Source organism: Eutrigla gurnardus (genome assembly GCF_963514095.1).
Source record: "Eutrigla gurnardus genome assembly, chromosome: 12".
Classification (NCBI taxonomy): Eukaryota; Metazoa; Chordata; class Actinopteri; order Perciformes; family Triglidae; genus Eutrigla; species Eutrigla gurnardus.
Genome location: NC_139926.1, coordinates 4,991,542 through 5,012,344, shown reverse-complemented (window position 1 = coordinate 5,012,344; position 20,803 = coordinate 4,991,542). Strand labels below are relative to the sequence as shown.

At 41.6% G+C, this 20,803-nt stretch overlaps 2 protein-coding genes across 11 annotated transcripts in view; one reads left to right on the top strand and one right to left on the bottom strand.

Annotated features, from left to right (window-relative positions):
- sema5ba (sema domain, seven thrombospondin repeats (type 1 and type 1-like), transmembrane domain (TM) and short cytoplasmic domain, (semaphorin) 5Ba) overlaps positions 1-10,759 on the bottom strand; it is a 198,935-nt gene extending 188,176 nt beyond the window's left edge. For 6 of the 10 annotated variants that reach the window (XM_084022574.1, XM_084022573.1, XM_084022575.1 and 3 more), the window contains exon 1: positions 10,595-10,759. The gene's annotated coding sequence lies outside the window, so the exon portion shown is untranslated. The remainder of the gene's footprint in view (positions 1-10,594) is intronic. The other 4 variants (XM_084022568.1, XM_084022571.1, XM_084022570.1 and 1 more) reach the window with 2 other exon arrangements.
- A 1,687-nt stretch (positions 10,760-12,446) lies between these two features.
- The window catches only part of pdia5 (protein disulfide isomerase family A, member 5), a 71,176-nt gene continuing 62,819 nt past the window's right edge, over positions 12,447-20,803 (top strand). Inside the window, exon 1 of the mRNA XM_084022582.1 lies at positions 12,447-12,548. Within this exon, the coding sequence (XP_083878708.1) occupies positions 12,483-12,548 (66 nt within the window). The 5' untranslated portion in view covers positions 12,447-12,482. The remainder of the gene's footprint in view (positions 12,549-20,803) is intronic.

Sequence of the window (20,803 nt, the reverse complement as noted above, 5' to 3'; positions counted from 1 at the left end):
GGTTGAACAGATAAAGTCACGACCTTCTCGAGCTCTGTGACGTTAAAAGTTGCAGATTGATTGATAGATGGATGCCATGATATTATTGGGTTGAAATGAGTTAGCTGGTGTAAGTCATGTTTCACAGGAAGAAAGATTTTTTTCAGCGTATATTGTTAAATATGTGAACAATATGACCGGGGTTGTGACCTGATTTTTTACATATCACAATATATATTTCAGAAAAAAGGTTTTGTTCCAATCTGTTGCAGCTGTAGTTGGCGTGGTTTCTCCTAATGGGACTGTTTTGGACGGCTGTAGCGTGTTTGTCCTTGTCGGCCACCGTAATACAATCATTCATCAAACAAATCAGAGCGGAGCAATGCGAGGAAGAAGACACCATGCGCCAGTCTGTTGTGTTTTTTATTGTTGTTTTTAGGTCATGGAGCCATAATGCAACACTTTGTTCATGTTTTGACAGAACTCGGAGGAAGTGAATGTGGATCAGGAAAAGACAAATCCTGCCAGGAGTTTCCTGTCCCCGGTCGCCCCCGTCTCACACTGCAGCATTGCAATTCCACAGCCAACAACTGCTCTCATCATATTTAGTGCTGCAAAAATCATTAGGCTCCTACTGCAAATCGCAGCCTGACATGTGGTTGTCCAATTACACGCAGCCTACGGGGACGGAGGCCTGTGGGTAACGGTGAAAGCTGCGACCAGCTGCCTGCTATCGCTCACTGCTGATTTCTCAGCCATTACTGAATCTATACGTACAGGAAAAACCCAATCAGACGTGCACATATGCACACAAGGACACAAACACATGCAAAGTTACAAACAGCAGACTGCTGAATGCATTTGCTGCGCTCGCTAATGAGCCACTTATTCCGACCTATCAGAGGAGATTCATCACAGTCCGATACTGGAAACAAACCAACGCTAATAAAACTTTAGGTAAACACGTCGGGGACTCGGATCTGTTTTAGCTAATAGCCTCCGCTGGGTTGTTCACATAAACTGAATTATGACGGCCTCTCACGACGCCAAGTTATCCAGGGAAAAATTGTTGAAAGTTATTATGAAGTCATTGTTTTCAGTCAGTGTGTAAATACATAGCTAGGTAAATAATCCAAGGCTTGTTTGGAGGGCTTGATGCAAAGCGATTAGTCCACAGAGCACAAGGAGTTTAGCCCTCAGCCTGTGACTCCATCTGGAAGAGATATCACCGTTTTAGTGGGTAAAATTATTTCTCAAGGCAGTGCAAAGTGGGCCTTTTCAAAATAAAATACCTGATCCTTGAGGGGAATGCTGAAGATTCAAAGTTAAATGAATAGTTTGATGAAGGAGCTTCGTGGAGTCCTTTGAGATCACATCGCCAGTCGTATTGTGCACCTAGTTTACAAATATGCTGAAAACAATTACAAATAATTCATTTCTTAATATTTTTATATCAATCGTTTTTATTCCAGGAGAAAAAAATATGTATTTACATCAGCTAGTACTAACCAATAATATCATGACACCCATCAATCAATCAATCAGAGCTAGAGAAAGTTGCGAAAAAATGTCTTCATAAACTCACTGGTTGTATAGGTATGGAAGTCAAAAAGTCATAACAAAACATAAAAACATAATTTTAAAAAGTGGTTTCCATTCTAACTTGGATTTCATGTTTACAGGTTATGAAATTATATTTGGCATTTGATGAAAGGAATAGGACGCGACTGAACAACCTGACACTTCCCACATTAGACTTTTTCTTATTTACATCACACAGCTTTTACTTCTATTTCTGTTAAGTAAACTGTGAGAGATGCAAAAAAAGAGTAAGATTCCTTGACTGTGTTCCCATACTACCAAAATAAGGCTGATTTGGACTGTAAAAGTACTAGATTAATGTCAGAATGGAAGCCTTCACATGATCGGCTTGTTAGCAAATAGTTTGCTGTTAACAGGTTTGAGAGGATGTGCAGAGTTTTCCCTTTACAAACATGTTTATCGTAGCAAAGTCATTTTACATGTTTTTATTTTGTCCAAATACCTGACGTGTGACGAGTTCGACTAAAAACAGACCAGGAAAGAACAACGCGATGAAAATATTTCACAATATTATATAAAAACAAAACACAGCTCAATATCTGATCCTGCAGCAACGTCCTCAGGACCATCAACACAGTCTCACAGCACTTTGGGAAACAGTCTATTGGTTTCATGCTGAGAGACACAAATTGTCCATTTCTTTAACGTCCCTCGCCAGGACTACTTCTAGGCAACAAAACCAACGTTAGGTTTAGAAACAAAACCAATGTTAGCTTTAGAAACAAAACCAACGTTGGGTTTAGAAACAAAACCAATGTTAGCTTTAGAAACAAAACCAACATTGGGTTTAGAAACAAAACCTACGTTAGGTTTAGACAACAAAACCAACGTTAGGTTTAGAAACAAAACCAACGTTAGGTTTAGACAACAAAACCAACGTTAGGTTAGGTTTAGACAACAAAACCAACGTTAGGTTTGGAAACAAAACCAACGTTAGGTTTAGACAACAAAACCAACGTTAGGTTTAGACAACAAAACCAACGTTAGGTTTAGACAACAAAACCAACGTTAGGTTAGGTTTAGACAACAAAACCAACGTTAGGTTTGGAAACAAAACCAACGTTAGGTTTAGACAACAAAACCAACGTTAGGTTTAGAAACAAAACCAACGTTAGGTTTAGACAACAAAACCAACGTTAGGTTTAGAAACAAAACCAACGTTAGGTTTAGACAACAAAACCAACGTTAGGTTTAGACAACAAAACCAACGTTAGGTTTAGATAACAAACAAAACCAACGTTAGGTTTAGACAACAAACAAAACCAACGTTAGGTTTAGACAACAAACAAAACCAACGTTAGGTTGAGACAACTAAACCAATGTTGAACATATGAACACTCTCCCAGTTGAAAGTCCTGTGACGTTGGACCCAACAACCTCCCAATGCACCACCATAAGTTCTTTCTCAGTATCTAATACTACGTCACCCACTCTGGATGTAGCAAGGACACACATGGATTTGAAAAATGTTCGTATTAATGTGCCATTGACATTGTTTTCATGCTGAGCAACACAAGAAAGAGGACAATCCGCGTCGCTCGACATGAAACCAATAGATTGCATTTCATGAGTAAGTGTTGTTAGCTGCTGTGAGACTGCTGCTACCAAACACAAAACACAAAATAATTGGTTCAGTAGACTCCCCCACCTGGTCAGAGATCAGGAAAGCCACTGTGATCCAGCAGGATCCCCTTCACCTCCTGCACTGATCCTTCTGGTTACAGCCATCAGGACGAGGCTACAAACTCTCACTACATATAAACAATCTGTTCTTCCCTCTGAATTCATCACCCTGAACAAATTAATACAAAGTTTTAGCCCTACTTTATGTTTTAAATGTGCATTTGAGTTTCTGTTGCTTCTTCGATCCATAAATCCTCCAGACACGAGCAATGAAAAATATTTTGGGGGCAGAAAACAGGATCGAAATCAATGAGGTTTTCTAAACTAAAACAACACAACAGGCTCATTCATTCAATACCTCCACAACATATTTGACCCAACTTGGTCCAGAATGTAATGCACATTATTTTCAAGACAAAGAAAAAGTATTTTCCATAACATAAATATCATTCCTAGACTGTGTGTGGCGGGGTTCAGAGGAGCAACCAGCGCCTGGTGAGTGTGCAGATCTCTGAGGATTTTTGAAATCGCATGAGACATCCAACATAGAAGACAACCTGCGTCCGTCCAGCTCAGCCAGTGGTTCAGAGTGGTATTAAACCAGCGGAGCGGGGACAATGTTCCCACCATCCCCACAAAGGGCTCAGCAGCCATCTTCCAGCCCAGTCCTCCAGGTCACATCAAGCCTTGAATAAGCTGCCTTCCTAAAGCTTCTAGGGGTTTCAGCCATGCGTCCAGAGCATCAATGGGAATAGTGTTCCTCCCCCAACAATGTGGCCGGATCGACTGTGGGAGCACTTTCTCCTCCTCCTGCACCCCTTTTATTCTCGCCCTGCTCAGACCTGAACAGAGGAGAGAAAAGGCACATGCCTTCACGTCCGCTTCGCACGCACACAAAGAGGAAATCTAATTGCTCAAACATGCACGCATGCGCACACGCACGTGGAGAGTGCACGTGTGCACACACCTCGTCTGCTGGCAGGAGGAGAACAATGAGAATGTGAGGAGAACGCTTTGACAATCAACACCTTCAGTTGGAGATCTGCCCTTCAAATCTCCACCAGGAGAAGAGCCGTGTTCTCAGTGTGTTCTCAGTGTGTTCTCAGTGTAGCTGTATGTTCTAAGTGTATGTTCTAAGTGTATGTTCTCAGTGTAGCTGTATGTTCTAAGTGTATGTTCTCAGTGTATGTTCTAAGTGTATGTTCTCAGTGTAGCTGTATGTTCTAAGTGTATGTTCTAAGTGTATGTTCTCAGTGTAGCTGTATGTTCTAAGTGTATGTTCTCAGTGTATGTTCTAAGTGTATGTTCTAAGTGTATGTTCTAAGTGTATGTTCTAAGTGTATGTTCTCAGTGTAGCTGTATGTTCTAAGTGTATGTTCTCAGTGTAGCTGTATGTTCTAAGTGTATGTTCTCAGTGTAGCTGTATGTTCTAAGTGTATGTTCTCAGTGTATGTTCTAAGTGTATGTTCTCAGTGTAGCTGTATGTTCTAAGTGTATGTTCTCAGTGTATGTTCTAAGTGTATGTTCTCAGTGTAGCTGTATGTTCTCAGGATGGTTTTCATCAGTGAGGTTACATCAAACCAGCGCTGTGACACGTTATTATTGATAAATCATTTCTTCAGGCCAAAAAAGCTCAATCGTCCATTAAAGCGAGTCTTTCACTTCACAGAGAAATCAAACAGCAAATCCTCACATGTAAGAGTCTGGAAACAACACATGCTCAACATTGTTTCATGATTAACTGTTTAATTAGTTGAGACCAATGAAAGATTATTTTCATTGTTATTTAATTAATCATTTATTTTGTTACTTAATCCGGGCTGCACGGTGGTGTAGTGGGTAGCACTCTCGCCTCACAGCAAGAGGTTCCTGGGTTCGATTCCCGGTCGGCCCCGAGTTCCTTCTGTGTGGAGTTTGCATGTTCTCCCCGTGTAAGCGTGGGTTCTCTCCAGGTTCTCCAGCTTCCTCCCACAGTCCAAAGACATGCAGGATGGGGATAGGTTCATTGGTGACTCTAAATTGCCCGTAGGTGTGAATGTGAGCGTGAATGGTTGTTTGTCTCTACATGTCTCCCTGTGATAGTCTGGCGTCCTGTCCAGGGTGTACCCTGCCTTCGCCCAATGACAGCTGGGATCGGCTCCAGCCCCCCCGTGACCCTAAATACAGGATAAGTGGTAGACAATGGATGGATGGATGGATTTGTTACTTAATTGTTAATTTAGTCATTCATTTCCCAGATGAAATGAAAATGGAAATAAATGTTTTGTTTTGTCCACAACTCAAAGAAATTCAGAAAATATTGACACTGAAGCAGAAAAATCAGAACATGTTGACTCCTTCAACCAAAGATATTCAATTGTTATATCAGAGAAAAGCAGCAAATCCTCACATTTAAGAGGCTGGAAACAACACATGTTAAACATTGTTGCATGATTAACTGTTTAATTAATTGATTTAGGGCTTCAACTATTTCATTTGTTATTTAATCTGTCGTTAATTTCCTGGATTAATCTATTAGTTGTGTGGTTTGTGAAATATCAGAAAATGGTGAAATTGTTTTTGTTTTGTCCACAACTCAAAGATATTCAGAAAATATTCACATTTAAGCAGAAAAATCTCAAAATTCTTCAACCAAAGATAATCAATTGATAAATTCTCACATTTAAGAGGCTAGAAACAACAAATATTTGATCAACTCAACAACTAATTGATTCAGGGCTGCAACTAAAGATGATTTCCCATGCTGTTATTTCCTGGATTCATCCATTAGTTGGTTGGTCTATAAAATGTCAGAAAATGGTGAAACATGTCGATTAAAGAGGACGTCCTCAAATATCTTATGGAGTCCACAACTCAAACATATTCTGTTCACCGTGCTGGTGACTGGATGTGCAGCGGGTTTTCCTTCTGCTGCATTTACTTTCAGGGTTTGTGGGTTTTTCACTTCTGTACTGTATCCGTTTTGGCTTTCTGCAGCAGGTTTGATCTCATTTGCAGCAAAATTCCTCTTTTCTGTCACAGAGGAGAAAAGAAGCCACAAACACTCACATTTTAAGAAGCTGGAATGAGAGAGTTTTTGACTTCTCTTCAAAAAAATCACTCAAATAAATTCTCAAAATAGTTGGTGGTTAATTGAACGGTTGACAATTAATTGATTCATTGATGAGTTGTTGAAGCTCTGAATGTATTGATCAGATAATGCTTTTAGAAGAACCTTTTTCTCTCCAGCTTCGTTGTCTGTGTGACAGACAGGTTGCCCTTGTCCTCTCTGTTCAGCCTATTTGTAAAGATACAGTAATAACAAGACAGGGAACGGGAGGGAAACACCGATGATAACGTTCCAGGGACAAATTGAGACTGCTGGGTCGCATCAAGCATTAATTAGCAGGGATGCAGACAGAGAGCAGAGACGCTGCAGCCGTATCGGATTTCACACACGACGAGGTTGTGTGTCGACGCAGAGAGAGAAAGAGAGAGAGAGGGGCCAGGTTACCAACAGACAGCGAAGGCCACGCCAAGTGCACTCTGCTTTCAGAAACAATGAGATCCTGGGAGGCCATGTGTGTGAGTGTGTGTGTGTGGGGGGGGGGGGGGGGGTACCCAGACAGACTGGTGGAATTATTCATTTCCACCCAGCGGCTCAGACTCCAACACGCTGATGGCTCAAACTGTCAAACCCACTTGGCCCTGCACAAAAGGCTGAACTAAAGTGGAAGGCAGAGTCTCATCAGGACTGAAGCAACGTGTGCAACCTGCAAAAAAAAAAAAAAAGAAAAGTCTGAGCACAAGCGCCACTGTGCACGTTTCTAGTCGCATAGCTGATTTCATTTAAAATAAAATGGTGTGCTGAGACGGTGACCTCAATCAGGCTCCGGGGGGCTGAGGGAATGTAAAACAGCATTGTTTGTGTCGGCAGCATTACAGCCAGGTGACGCGGCAGCAAAGCGTTGGATTCTGGGAAGAAAGACACACGACCTGCACGTTCAAATGTGCCGTTGTGTCTACAACAGAGAGCGACGTGGCTGCAGAGCGGTAAATAAGAGGGAACATCTGAAACATGTCACCAGAAAGGCGGCATGCTTCCTGCTCTCTCTGCATGTGGACAGCTTTGTCTCTCCTCAGCGTGTCCTGACCTAATTACATGTGAGTCCTGCTGGAGACGGCCACTTTAAAAGTCAAAATCTCAGCTTTGCGTTCACATGCCTGGATCAGCGGCGCTCGTCTCAGCTCGCCACTCACCCTTGTCGGAGCGTTCTCTCCTCGTCCAGACTGTCTAAAGCTTGGGAATGCATCTCTGTCTCACGCGGACTCAAGAAAGCCTGCGTTCTGGTTTCTGTGAGCGGTGGCCGATGCCCCGGAGAGCTGCTTTGGCTACATTAAAGGCCAATCGCTTCCTTCTGTACGGTTACTTTATGAAAGAGCTCCGTCTACCTGCAGGGATTTCCTGGAAGATTGGGGTTTCTCCAAGAACAAAAAAGCACTAAACACAATATGTACACAGCGGGGCGTGGTTTCTGCTGTGTGCAGCTTAAATTTAGGTTTTTTTTAATGGAGTGTGGTTTATACGGATTGTTCTCTTTGTCCTGGAGTCCTAGGTCTATCTCAGTTTGATATAAGAGCAGTAGTCCAAAACCTTAACCTGCTATATGAACTGAAATATAAGGTAAAAAATATTAAAGCATTTAGGCTCAATGTCCCCTTCTATGCGTGCCTGGATCCACAGAGCTGGTCTCAGCTCGCTACTCGCTGTTCTCAGAGCGCCCTTCCTGGGTTTTTAAAGCGTGGAAATGCATCCTTGTCTCACAGCAGACTCTAGCAGCGAGGCCGAGGGGTCCCGCTGCAGCGGTGGATGTGAGCGGCGACTGATGCCCCGGAGAGCTTGTTTGAGAAGACAATATGACAGACTAGCAGACAGAATGTGTCCACCTTGGTTTCGCTCGGTGAAAAGCTGCAGCTTGAAATAACAATGCTGTCGACTCTGGGAAGACGGATTCTTTTTTCCCTTAAAACGTCTCGTGCTACGGAACTGAAGCCAAACATCAACACTTGCTCGGTGGTGGAGGTCAGACCGCAGTGAACGCCGAGCATCATTTTCTCTCCTCATAGAGGCGTAATATCAGACGGAGGAGCTCAAGTTCTCCACACATTAAACTTTCATATCCGTTTGTCTCCTCTCAATGATGCCCGACAACAGAAATAATACACACGTTTAAATATGCATCATTAAATTGTTGGTGAAGAACTCCACTCCACATATTAGTTAATGGAAATGAATTATGTATGTGGACAGCAGATGCCGGAGATACAGACATATAATCACAAACACTCACAGACGGGAACTAAAAGGACGTGAAGGAGGGACAGAAAGTGAAGGTGGTTATAGAGGAGTTCAGATCTCTTTTGGTGTGCTGGTCTGCCCCCCCAAACCCCCGCAGCAGGACCTGTCAAGAGCCCTCATAAGTTCATCACAGACCAAAACCTGTTTACCATTTGAAAGGAGCGACCCAGGACATTTAAAGTGCTCTTCAAATGAGAAAAGCGTTAATCATCCACAAGACAAGCATGTGGGTCTGATGAAACATGGCAGAATATATCAACATCAATCAGTGAGACGTTCACATGTGTTGATGAATGAGCTAGATAAAAAAAAAATCTAATAAAAAATGTTAAAAAAAGTATTGTTTAGATATGAAACAAGAAGGAAGTAACATGGTTGTTGCATTGCCTCTGTAATTATAGTTATCAGATCATTTCGGTATAAATATCCAGTGAAGCAAAGTGGTTTTAAAAAAGCTGAACTGCAAAACAAAGCGATCATGTCATCCGAAACAAACTCAAAGTAATTCATGTTGCATTTGAGAGCCATTTGAGTGTTAATGAATAATAAAGCGTCCCCCGTTGGTGCTGCTGCAGAGACTGAACCACTAAGGCTTCATAATATAATGCACATGAAAACAAGTGAAGCTCTGAAAGAGCTTCTAAAAGCCCTGGTAATGTTGGCGGGAAATAGCTTTCAAGTGAATAAGGTGTTTGGATTCATTTAGAGTGAAGGTGGTATATTACGCTTTGAAAAGGGTCCAGCGGAACATCTGTGAGCGCCGTGCAGATATAAGCTTGTTTAAAGTGCTTGACATTTAATCACCTGAGGCACAACAAATAAACAATGATCACACAGGCAGTAACCCATTAAAGCTGTTGGTTTGCATTTGTCCGAGCCCGGATGAGTGCTGCACCTTTGCACCTTTACATGATGCAGCAAACTTCACCTGACAAGGTGTTCCCGCAGCTGCACAGCGCCGCTCAACACTGCCCCCTGTTGCTCCAACCGCGCGCCTTCACAACCAACTTAAACACGCGCGAGGGGGAACGTGCTCTTTTTATTACGCCGTTTCTTTGTTCGACACCTTCTGCTGGACGCTCGTCTCTCTCTCGCATCATAAACAGAAAACTGATGTGATCTCAAATGGGAAACGGAGGAGCGATCCATCCATGTGACAAGCTCATGAATAATGACTTTCTGAGCTCAGGGCTTTCATGCAGGATTAATATCAGCAACGCTTTCTGTGGTTTGGAAACAATGAAAGAGTGTAAAACGCCGTGGATGTGCGCACACACGCTGCGCACTCCGCGCGTAAAACCAATTTGCTAATTGGGATTGATGAGCAATGAGGTCATTATGTGCAGACGACAAACACGCAAAGTTGGACAAAATGGTGAATTTTTACACCATATATGAGTGGCCCACATTGGGTTTCCACTTTAATGACAGACAACTACATTTCCCGAAAGATGACATGAGCGCGGATCCCCTGAAGGTCCCGTCTCGGCTGGATCGGGACTACGGGGCAGCAGCGCGCAGCTAAGTAAGTTTGAGACGGCGCTAATGTGGCAGGCTCAGGCAGCTCCTGCAGCCCACAAACGCTCCTCTGATCCTGGGATGAAACGTGAGTGGAAAGTCAAACTGGCGCGGCATAAAGGGACCGCTTCCAGCCCTGAATAACACATGCTATCAACGGACACGTCGCTCCGCCTGGAGCAGCCAAAGTGGCCAAAAGCGCAGAAAAGTGTTTTACGGTTGGAATAAAAAGCATATTGCTCAAACCCTGCTCTGATAGAAAACGGCCCTGAGTAAAACGGAGCTTGGAGAGCTCGCTGTGAGCCACTCCGTTCCTGATGGACGATGATTTTTTTTTAATTATTATTATTATTTGTATTTGATGTAATCTAAAGCAGGCTGCTGCGTTTATTTGCTCCGTAGAAGCCAGCAGCTGAATCAAAGTATCCATGAATCTAAAGCGGGATACAACTGCTGCACAACACACCTAAAAGTGCTTTTCTAGCACTCAGCTCAGCTATTTTGCCAAAGAAAAGAAAGAAAAAGTGATTTTACCTTCGAAGGTGTTTGTATTCCCCAAGTTGATGACAAGGCTAGACGGAGAACGGACGCAGCAGAGAGCGAACAGAGACGGGTTCTAGTGTTCTAGTGTCCTCAGCCGCTGTGTGCGTCCCTCTCCGAGCGACCTGCAGCCGACAACTGCGCTCTCTCTCTCTCCTTGAGCGGCGGACGATACCACCGGGTTGAGGGGGTGGGGGGTGGGGGGAGGGGGGGTAAGCTATGATGGGGCCGATTTGCAAGCGCAACGGTGAGGAAGTTGCGCATGGACGCCCCCGGAGAGATGGAAGAGTGTCGCAACAGCGCGTCAGTCCGGAGCCGAAGCAGCCAGGCGGCGTTTGAGCGTGAATCACAGCAGCGTGGACCTGCGAGAGGCAGAGAGGCTGCTGGGAAAGGTCGGCCCTGCGTGTTGTTGTCTGGGACTCGGTGTGTGCGCCGGTTACCTGGCAATGCAACTCCAATGGGCATCCAAGTGTTTGTTGCTGTGTTGTTCAGCTCATTATAAGTCATGTCTATTTGATCAGCCAGACGTAGGCTGAGGAGAATAGCCAAACTCCACTCAGATAATGATGTATTTGTGCTGCTTTATGTCTTTATAGTCCATGTTCATAATATATTGTACCATTAAACATGCCACACAGGCAGCTGTTTCCATACAGATGCCGTCAAATTACAGCAAATAACCATTTCACAAAATGACAAGTAATAATAAATACAGAGCAGGTTTCACAGTCGAAATAAATCAGACACTGGTATATTACTTTCAACAAATGTTCTTTAAACCATTAAAAACAGACATATTGTGTCAAAAGAGATTAAAAAGAATGTTAATTTGACATTTAGTGCTTTGATTTATTTTATGAAACAACCCAGTCTATATACAGTAATATACCCTTAAATGAACAAGACATTGTACATTACTACATAAAACCAAAGACAAAATTTTGCACATTTACAGTACAAGTTGGTCTTTTTTAGAGAATTGTAATGATAGAAAGATTGCTATGGACATAAAAGAAACCATGGAGCACACAATCTTAAACTCAGACTTTGATGCATGAGACATCTTTTCCCTGCGGCACGGCAATATAAAATCCATTTTAATGTGTTGTAATAAATCTAATGGCGATAACAATAATGTACCCACCCAGAAAAATTGCAGCATAAATTAATATATTGTTTCAATGAAATGGGTTTTATACTCATTGTTTTCCTTATATGTAGGATACACGCATGTTTAATAGGTAGCCACTAATAGGAATAAACTTCGATCACTTAAATTGACCTTATCATACAGTTCTTTACAGGCATTATGTTGGCTTTATTATAAAGTCTATGTCTTTGGGGATTATTTATGGTGTTTTGGGTCTATCTCAGTTTGATATAGGAGCAGTAGTCTACAACAAATCCTGCAAAATTAACAGAAGGTTAAAATGTCCCATGTATTATATTGGCTATGAAGGCTACTACATGGTATAGTAGGCAATGTTAAAAGAAAACATCGAGGCTAAATGTCCATGTGTATGTGTTGTATACATTTATTTGTAGCCTACTTCTTTAATGAGATGCTGGGGAGCACACAAGGGAAGGAAGTCGATTTGATAAAGAGCTAATTAAGAGCCATTCAATCACGAGCCAACTAATAACCCTCGTGTGTAATTAATTGTCTTGCAACATGGTTGCATTGTGCTGATAAAAACAAACCCGTGTAGACTGCGAGTACACTCACTGCTATCCGAAAGGACTGAAACGGGAGGAGGTGGCAGGTGAAACGCCTCCCGCTGAATATTCCCCAACAACTACATTTCCCATAGAGCCTTGCGCCGTGCCCAAGAATCCGTGGATAACCCATTGCGCATGCGTATCCAGACGTGGCAACGGCATCATGGCCTCTTGGAAGCGCCACGGGAGTCGGATGAGAGAGGCGAACATGTTCATGCTGGTGTTGCTGGTGAGTCAAACGAGACCCCGTCTCTCTCTCGCTCCGTGTGTGTGTGTGTGTTTGTGTGTGTGTCCAGTAAACCGTAACAGCGTGTTTCTGTCATGTCCTCGCGCGTGCCGGAAGGTGTGTCTGTTCAGGAATTCAGGAGGAAAAAAAAACAACAAACCGCTGCTCCCCGCGTCTTCTAGCCCGCCGTCCGTCCGTCCGTCCTCGGTGCGGGGTGTAAAGTTGTCATGCTTTGACTGAACTTAGTGCTCAGAGGTCTCCGTCGTAACGATGCGGTCGGTGTGCGGTTGTTGTGGCGCAGCTAAAGTCACCGCATTTCCAAACGTTGCGGAGCGACTTTGCGGCCAACGGTCGCTGTGTGCGCTGGTCCCTCCTCTGTGCGCGAGCCATAACCACGGTACCGTTCAGACCTGGTGGGCTAACTCACCTTTCTGTATAGCCTAGCTTACAGCTGGGTTTAAAGAGCGGTTCATACTCGCACTTCATTCATTCGGTCGCTTAGGTGACTGTTATTAACGCAGCGTGACGCACAGTTGCGGGAACTCGCTGTTAAGTCAGCCGAGTTTGTAAAAGGAAGTGAAAAGTTCTAAACTTAGTGACTTTGGCCTCTTTCTGGTGGCTGTTAGCTAGCTACTGTAATGGCAGAAGTGCCCTTTGGAAGAAGTACACTATCCTTCCATGTCCCGTGACTTATTAGTTTAGGCAGCATAAACTCATCACTGATTGAAAAAGTAAATGTGGTTTCGAGAGAGGCTCTATGTTTTAGTGGCGTTTTAAGCATATTTTCCTGTTTATCCGGATAATATTGTGAATCGAAATTCATTTGGACGGATAATCATGACCCGAAATGTTCATATTGTCCCTATTTCGGACTGTATGAAAAATGGTAGAACTCCCCCAAACTACTGTAAACATTTAGTCTTTTCTATGCACTCTTCTTTAATAACTATTGTAGTGTTTTTCCTGAAACAGTTTGCAGGCCCTCTTCCCTCTGTCTTAAATGACAGTCTATTGTAAATATTCTAAACACAAGGTCTATCAGCCTTCTTCCCAGAAGAATATTTCAAGTTCACATTAAGTGCTTTGCATATTGATGAGGATAAGTTTTAAGTTATGACATGCACTCAGTTGCCACTTTATTAGGTTCACTTAGCTGAAACTAATGCAGTCCATTGCAACAGCCCTCTAATAAATCCTACCTTCATGTGGCTAGTTGTAGCTAATAAACTGGCAACTGAGTTGCCTATCCTGGATCCTGTTGCACAGCAGGCTTTGCAAACAAGGGTGGAGGTGGGTGTGTGCATGCACAGTTCCCTCTGTATTTGGACAGTGACACAATTTTGTTTTGGCACTGTCATGACTCATTGGCTATAAAATTAAATTGTGACTATGACTTATTAAAATGCTGACTCACAGCTTTAATTAGGCAGTTTCTGCTTACCCAAAAATATTTTCAACCGCCCCAAAGTCAGCGTAATCGGTTAAATTCTAAATGAGATCCTTGTACTTTATTAATATTATTATTGTTACTATTATTTTCATCTATTGTGATTATATGCAGAAAAAATCAAATAATTTGTAAGTAAGTTATTGTATTTTTTTTGTTCAAATACTTGCTTTGATTAAAAAAAAAAAAAAGCTCTAGTTATTAGTGTTAAACAGGATTCCCTTTGAACACATAATAGCGTTCTAATTCACCTCCACCCAATACGCCCTTTTTCTGAGTAGAGCTTGAACGCACTGTGCAGGTCAATGCGACCTCCATTAGCGTTAGCTGATAGCTCTGTGCTGTCGGCTGATTAGCTGCTCATTGTGACTACTCTGGGCAACATGATGGGAATGAATTACAATATAATAAGTGTCTGATTTGGTTGTTCCTCCACAGCTTATTTTGGAATTGCAGTTGTGACAAATTGTGAGCTGTGCGGACCTCCACATATGACTCATGCACAAAGGTGTTTATGCTCAACACATTTTATTTTAGTGTTCCTCTGAAACAACCTCCTCAATGCTGAGGAAGAATTGTAATTAATACATGTAATATAATCTCATTCATGAACATACTTTATTGCCTTTCATACAAGTTCTGTAAAAAAAATATTGATATGAAATACTCTGTAAAATATTAGTTAAAATATATTGCCAGTGAATCAAATTGTTCAGCGTATTCACACTTTTGATAAGTGTATTTAATACTAAATGAAGACTAATTTCTTCACAGGGCTTGTATAAGGTGCTAAAATATGCCCATGAATATGAAATATGAGTTTACAATTGGAAGCCATCTCTTACCATTATGGAGGTTGTTTTACAGCGGTTTGCCTGTAACACTTCAGTCTTCTTGCTTCTTCACTGTATGTTTTGTGTATAAATTCCCCCTGGCTTTTCAGAGAATACTGCAGTGAACAGCGTGTTGAGCATGAACGCCATCTGTGGAGGCCGGCGTCACAGTGCCACACACTAGTATAAACAAAGCTGTAGAGGGCAGCAGTCTGGGTGGTCAAGGTGCCTGTCAACACAAGTGAATCCAAACTTCCTCCACTGACACACACAGAATTAACTATTTATCACTTGCCCATGGCAGCTCAGCTCAAAATGTTGTCTCCTGTTTTTACAGGCCAGAATAATAATCAATATGTGTGACACAGTGACATTTTGACTATATATTCACAGAACAAATAGCAGCCTTTGGGGAGTTGCCCATATTGATATCTTCCCAAAGCTGATTTTACATCCTGAGTGCTGTTTATTTGAAAAAAAATTGTTTTGGGGAAATTCAATTATTTCCTACCTGATGAATACCCTTTTTGTATCTGTTTAGTAGATATGGTACTATTTAGGACCGCAATGTATTTTCATAATTGGTTAAGGTACAAGATTGGCAGCATTTTGTTTGCCTCTCGGCTCTCAACGTGGTGACACCTCCCTAAAAAGGTTAAGTAAAAGTGTCATGAAACTATTTTGTTTCTAAACTAAATGTAATGTTCAGTGTTATTTTAAGAGTTTTAAGCATTTTTGATGATCAAGATAATATTGTGAGTCGCTATTTCTTTTGCCAGAATGATCGTAATATGATATTTTCATGAAATCTTCATATTGTCCCATGCCATTATACATTTGGCATTTAATGACTGTTGTTGAAACTGTGCATGCATTAAGGCATTAACAATTGTTTTTTTTCCACACTTTAAAGGAAAATTTAAATTTAAACCAATATCTGATTTAAATTTAACAAGACTATGAAAATGACATTCATTGCACTCTCCCAGTACTTTTTCATTCTGCTGACCTGATTTTGGTTGGTACCAGAAATAGGAAGGCTAGACGAACACCGGTGTGATTTCTGCTGATTCAGTTCTGCCCCTAGAACCGGATGGCGTTTTTTAAAGCAGATTTTTCCCACCAGATGGAGGGTTTGGGCTCGGAGGCATGGGCTGAGCACCTGCTGCTTAGTAAGTGCCACCTTTTTTACAGCAGCGTGATGGGACTTACCTTCAGGAAGGACGATATCGACATCACGCACTAATGGATTTTTAGTTCGTCCTGCACTGGGTCATGTCATCACTGTTATATATTTTTGACAGCTCACACTTTGTGACATTTAAGCTGTTGTCTTACTGTGAGGATCAGAGTGCACTAAAACAAAACATACCTGTCTATATATGCTCTTGGTGTAATAACCGATTTATAAGGTAACGGCTTCAAACTACAGCCTATTAAATATGAGGATTTTCTTTTTCCAACTCGTATTGAAAAATGAAGTGCATGACTTTGTGCGTGGTAATGTTTAATTTTTGAGGAATATCTTCTCTCACTGTGAGGAAGTTGAGCGCAGAATAGGCTAAGCACAGAGCAGGTATGAAGCATCAAAGAGAATAGGTAAGGCTTGTATTTAGCCAAACCAATTACCACAAATATAATTTGCTACTAAGCAGTTGTTGATCCCTTGAAGCCAACTGGACGGTCACAGGAGTGAGGAGTCAGCAGGTAATGACGTATGAAACATATCATTAAATAGGTTTTCAAAAATTGTGAATGGCCGCAACCGCTAGAGACACACACATGACCAAATGCATGATCCCCATACAGACTTGCACCTGGCTGAGATCATTAGCTGCAATATATAAAATGTGAAATTCAGGTCATGTGTTACAGGTTGCAGCTGCCTTTTGTGTTCCAAGCAGGTTCTTCTATAATAGATCACAGTAGACTGGAGTGTTTGCATGATGGATTTAGTGCACATATTCATGGGTGCAGCTTCTACTTGATAATGAGGGTCAGTTGTTGGAAATTCAAAGAAATAATAGATCATCATGCCCTCATTGTTATACATAAAGCTGCATATATGCATTTCACCAAGACGCATTTCACTGTGAATGTGAGTGAGATTGGAGTCATAAATTGTATAAACTATGGCCTCTCCATACGTTTCTGTAGAGCCGCTGTGCTGTTTTTTGTTAGATTCACCCGTTGCTCCTCCACTGTCCAAATATGGTCAACTCCAGTTACTGGTTGTAAATCCAAGATGGTGATGGCCAAAAAGCTGAACTCCAGGCTTCAAAACCGTAGTCCACAAACCAATGACTACGTCCACTTCTTATACAGTTTATGGGATTGACTCACCTCAAGTAACCAGTTGAGGAACTGCAGTTTTTGATATTTGTGTTGGCTTTGGAGGTTGCTGCTTGATCAAAGTGCAACATTTGTCAATTGTGTTTTTCATGAAGAGAGCATGATGAGCTCTTTTCCCCCTTGAATCCATAGAAACTGACCTTCATGACCATCAATAAGTGACAGAATATGCCTTTTGTAATTGAATCCATTTGGTACCCTCCACTCCATTTTGATCCATTGTGTTGTTGGATGAATTCAAGAGCTTTTAGTGGAACTCAGTGAAGCCCCAGAGCTGCAACCTTAAAGGAGGTGGTTATTTTGTTTGATAATCTCAAATTTCATAACGTATGGTCTCTAAGTCTCTTTACTCACTCACATATCTCGTCTGCAGGTACATTTTAAGAAATTGCCATTTAATTTTGTACGAAGTAAGCAGCACAAGAAAGGTACTTGAGGGAAAATTCAGAGACCATGAAAATAAATTGGATTGTCATTTTATTATCATGTCATTCTTGTTACTGGCACCTTCCCTATCATCTCTTCATAACACTGCTCTGCTTCATTCATGGTTTTTATTTGAGCTGGCTGTGTGTTTTCCTCACTGCAATAAAACGGCAGCTTATACGGCCAGCAGGGCAGTAATGCTGCTTCTGAATGGGCCTGTCGTTTATGATGCTCTGTGGTTAAACTGTCAGCAAACTGTGGTCGTGTTTCTTTTATTGTACGTTTGTCACTATACAAGGATGCATGTTTTACTTTGTAGAAAAATAAGGTTGTATCACAGCCATACATTGTGGTGTTATGACGACGGCAGGTCGTTCTCAGTTGCATGCGACAGGAAGTACTTAGAAATCGGCCTGTTTTCACATCTACGTAGGCGTAGCTAATTAATTACCTGTGGTCGTTTTCCAATTCATGCATGACCAGTCAGTCAGTTTACAATGTGTTCGATCCTGTATGCAACCCACGGCTGGCTATCAATACTTGTAAAACAATGTAAAAGGCTCTATTTATCTCTCCAGAGGGATGGTTTGTGCAATAAAAGCATTTTACAAAAATAGATCAGCTCTTTAGCAAGCAGATCTTTAGCTGTGTTAATTGAAATAATCCTTGATGGAAATGCTTGATGATGATGAAAGACTTAACGTCTGAATTAGCATGACCTTGCCAGGGCTTTCAACAAGCATGCATGGGTGATATGAATTTTTCATGTCACCATCATCCTGGCCAAAATAATTGCGATTCACAAATATTTACTGTCAAAACATGTTGAAAAATCTTAAAATGGCACTTAAACATACTGGTTTCATTTTACATTTTGTTAAAAAACAAAACTTTTTTTTTCCCGTTAGATAAAAACACATCTTTCTTTAGTGACCATCCTCCATTTTAGTAAAAAATGCCAAAAAAATGTTTATAAAAGTTTTCCCTGCATTAATGGAGAATAAAACATTTTATTTTTGTATTCTGTATTTCATCAGTCAGGCTCTATTTCACATCAGTCAGGCTCTACCATGATGTGTACCACCACTTTTGCTTGTCAGGGACAGTTGTAGTAAATATTTCACCATTTCTGTAGAGAGCGAGCGATAAAGTGTTTGCATCATTTTAATCCTCGTAGGCGGCCATCAGGCATCGCGTTCCTTATCTAATTCACTTGGTTAAATAAGACAGCCTGCCAGCTCGTTCTAATCTTGCCCCCGGCTCCTCGTTGTCATAATCACAAACGCCCACCTATGCACATGAGTGTCACCTAGCCAGCCTCCAATTACCCCAGAACATACACCGACAGAGCTTGTGTTTATCTTGTCATCATTCATCAACCTAATCGGACTCGTGCACTGATTTCAAGTGACAAAATAAAATCAACACATATAATATTTAGAAAGACATAAAACATAAGATAGGATACGTAACCGGCACTTAACTTGTCTATTCATCCTGTTCTAAGCCCTTTGGCTTCTTTTTGATGTGTATTGTTGGCATCAGGATTCCAGTTGAGAATAGGGCTGTCAACAAATATTCTAAATTTGAATCTATATTTGAATAGTTGTTAAAAACAGAATTTCTAATGTGAAAATTAATATTCGAATCATATGTAAAAAAAACAAAACAACAACAACAGCGGCAGCAGTGGCGCGAATGGGGGAGGGGGGGGGAGAGAATTACCTATACAAGTACTTATGTCTCGTTGTATTAATTTGTCCCGTTATTGACGTGCCTAATGCACAACCAGAAATTTGAATATGTGTTTTTTTAAAGGGAATATTCGAACGTAATTTTTGAGCAATTTTGACAGCCCTAGTTGAGAATCAAAATATGAAAATGAGGCCGACAGGTGCTTGTTTTGATTCCAGGTGATATCAGTCATAAGGCAGGATCGGCTGAGTGAGCAAACCATGTTTGCTGTCTAATTTAATTCTCCATAGGCAGAAAGGAAGAGCTTTTTAATGAATGGTGATAGCACAGTGGTGATAACAAACCATGGAATTAACTTCATATGACTACGGAGTGTCTTTGATTAAAGAGCAAGCCTCTCAATATGGGCTTTGTTTCCCATATTGGGTGTTTCACACCATTAGCCTAGCTCCCAGTGTTTGGCCAGTCGGAGGAGGAGCCATGCAGACTAATGATGCAGATGGACCCACCTGTTGCATACCTTGAAGCCACCTTTAGTACAGGTTTATAATGGAAGCAACATCCTGTCGCGTTTTTGCCACAGCGGTTGAGAAGGCTTAATGTCGAGCTTTCCACTTGACTGTAAATGCAGCGTTAAAAGTGATTTGGTTTATGGTATTTCTAAGTCACGTGAACAGATCTGTCAATAGCTCAGTGGTTCAGACTGCTTCCAACTCTATAGCTCCACCTCTCTGCATCAAACCCACTTCACTTATATCAAGCTGATTTATTCCCCACACAGCTTGTGACATTTACATTTTATAACAAGTCTTAAAGAACAAACTGTGGCTGTGGCCCCTGAAGGTTTATTACAACCAGCAGTATAAACTTGTCAACCAGAATAAACAGCATACTGACCATTTTTAACAGAAATGTGGCTCAAAAATGTAAAGTTTGTGCTGCGGATGGAGTGAGAGTGGTGCTGCTGCGATAAGCCTGTGTGTCGCATGACGTCTTTGTAGCTGCTAAATAAACAAATAAAACCATAAAAGTCATCTTCCTGCGACCTTAATTCATTCCATTCATTCCATTTAACAAGTGCTTGAAGGGAAAATGGCCATTTTGCATGCCTCTGTACACAGAGATCCACTGTTCAACCTCTCAGAAGTAGGAATGGGATGATATGAACTTTTGATGTGACGCTTATCCTGGCCATCATTTAGATTCACAGAATTATCCCAATAATCATCAAAATCTGCTTAAAACTCATACATAAGTCCCAGTCGGCAAAATGTTTTTGATCATATTCACCAAAGCCGACATTGATAGAACAACATAAATCATCCGGTTTTAGAAAGAAAAGCGCGCCTCTACGTGCACGTAGAGCCTTTTGTTTGTTTCGCAAAAAATCAACGGCCGGATCATCCTGTCCAATCAGCATGCAGGGCTGTGTTCGTGCACACACAGAGCCCCTCCCCCCTCGGGTCGTTCCACGATCACAGGGGGGAGGCGGAGGGAAGTAGCAA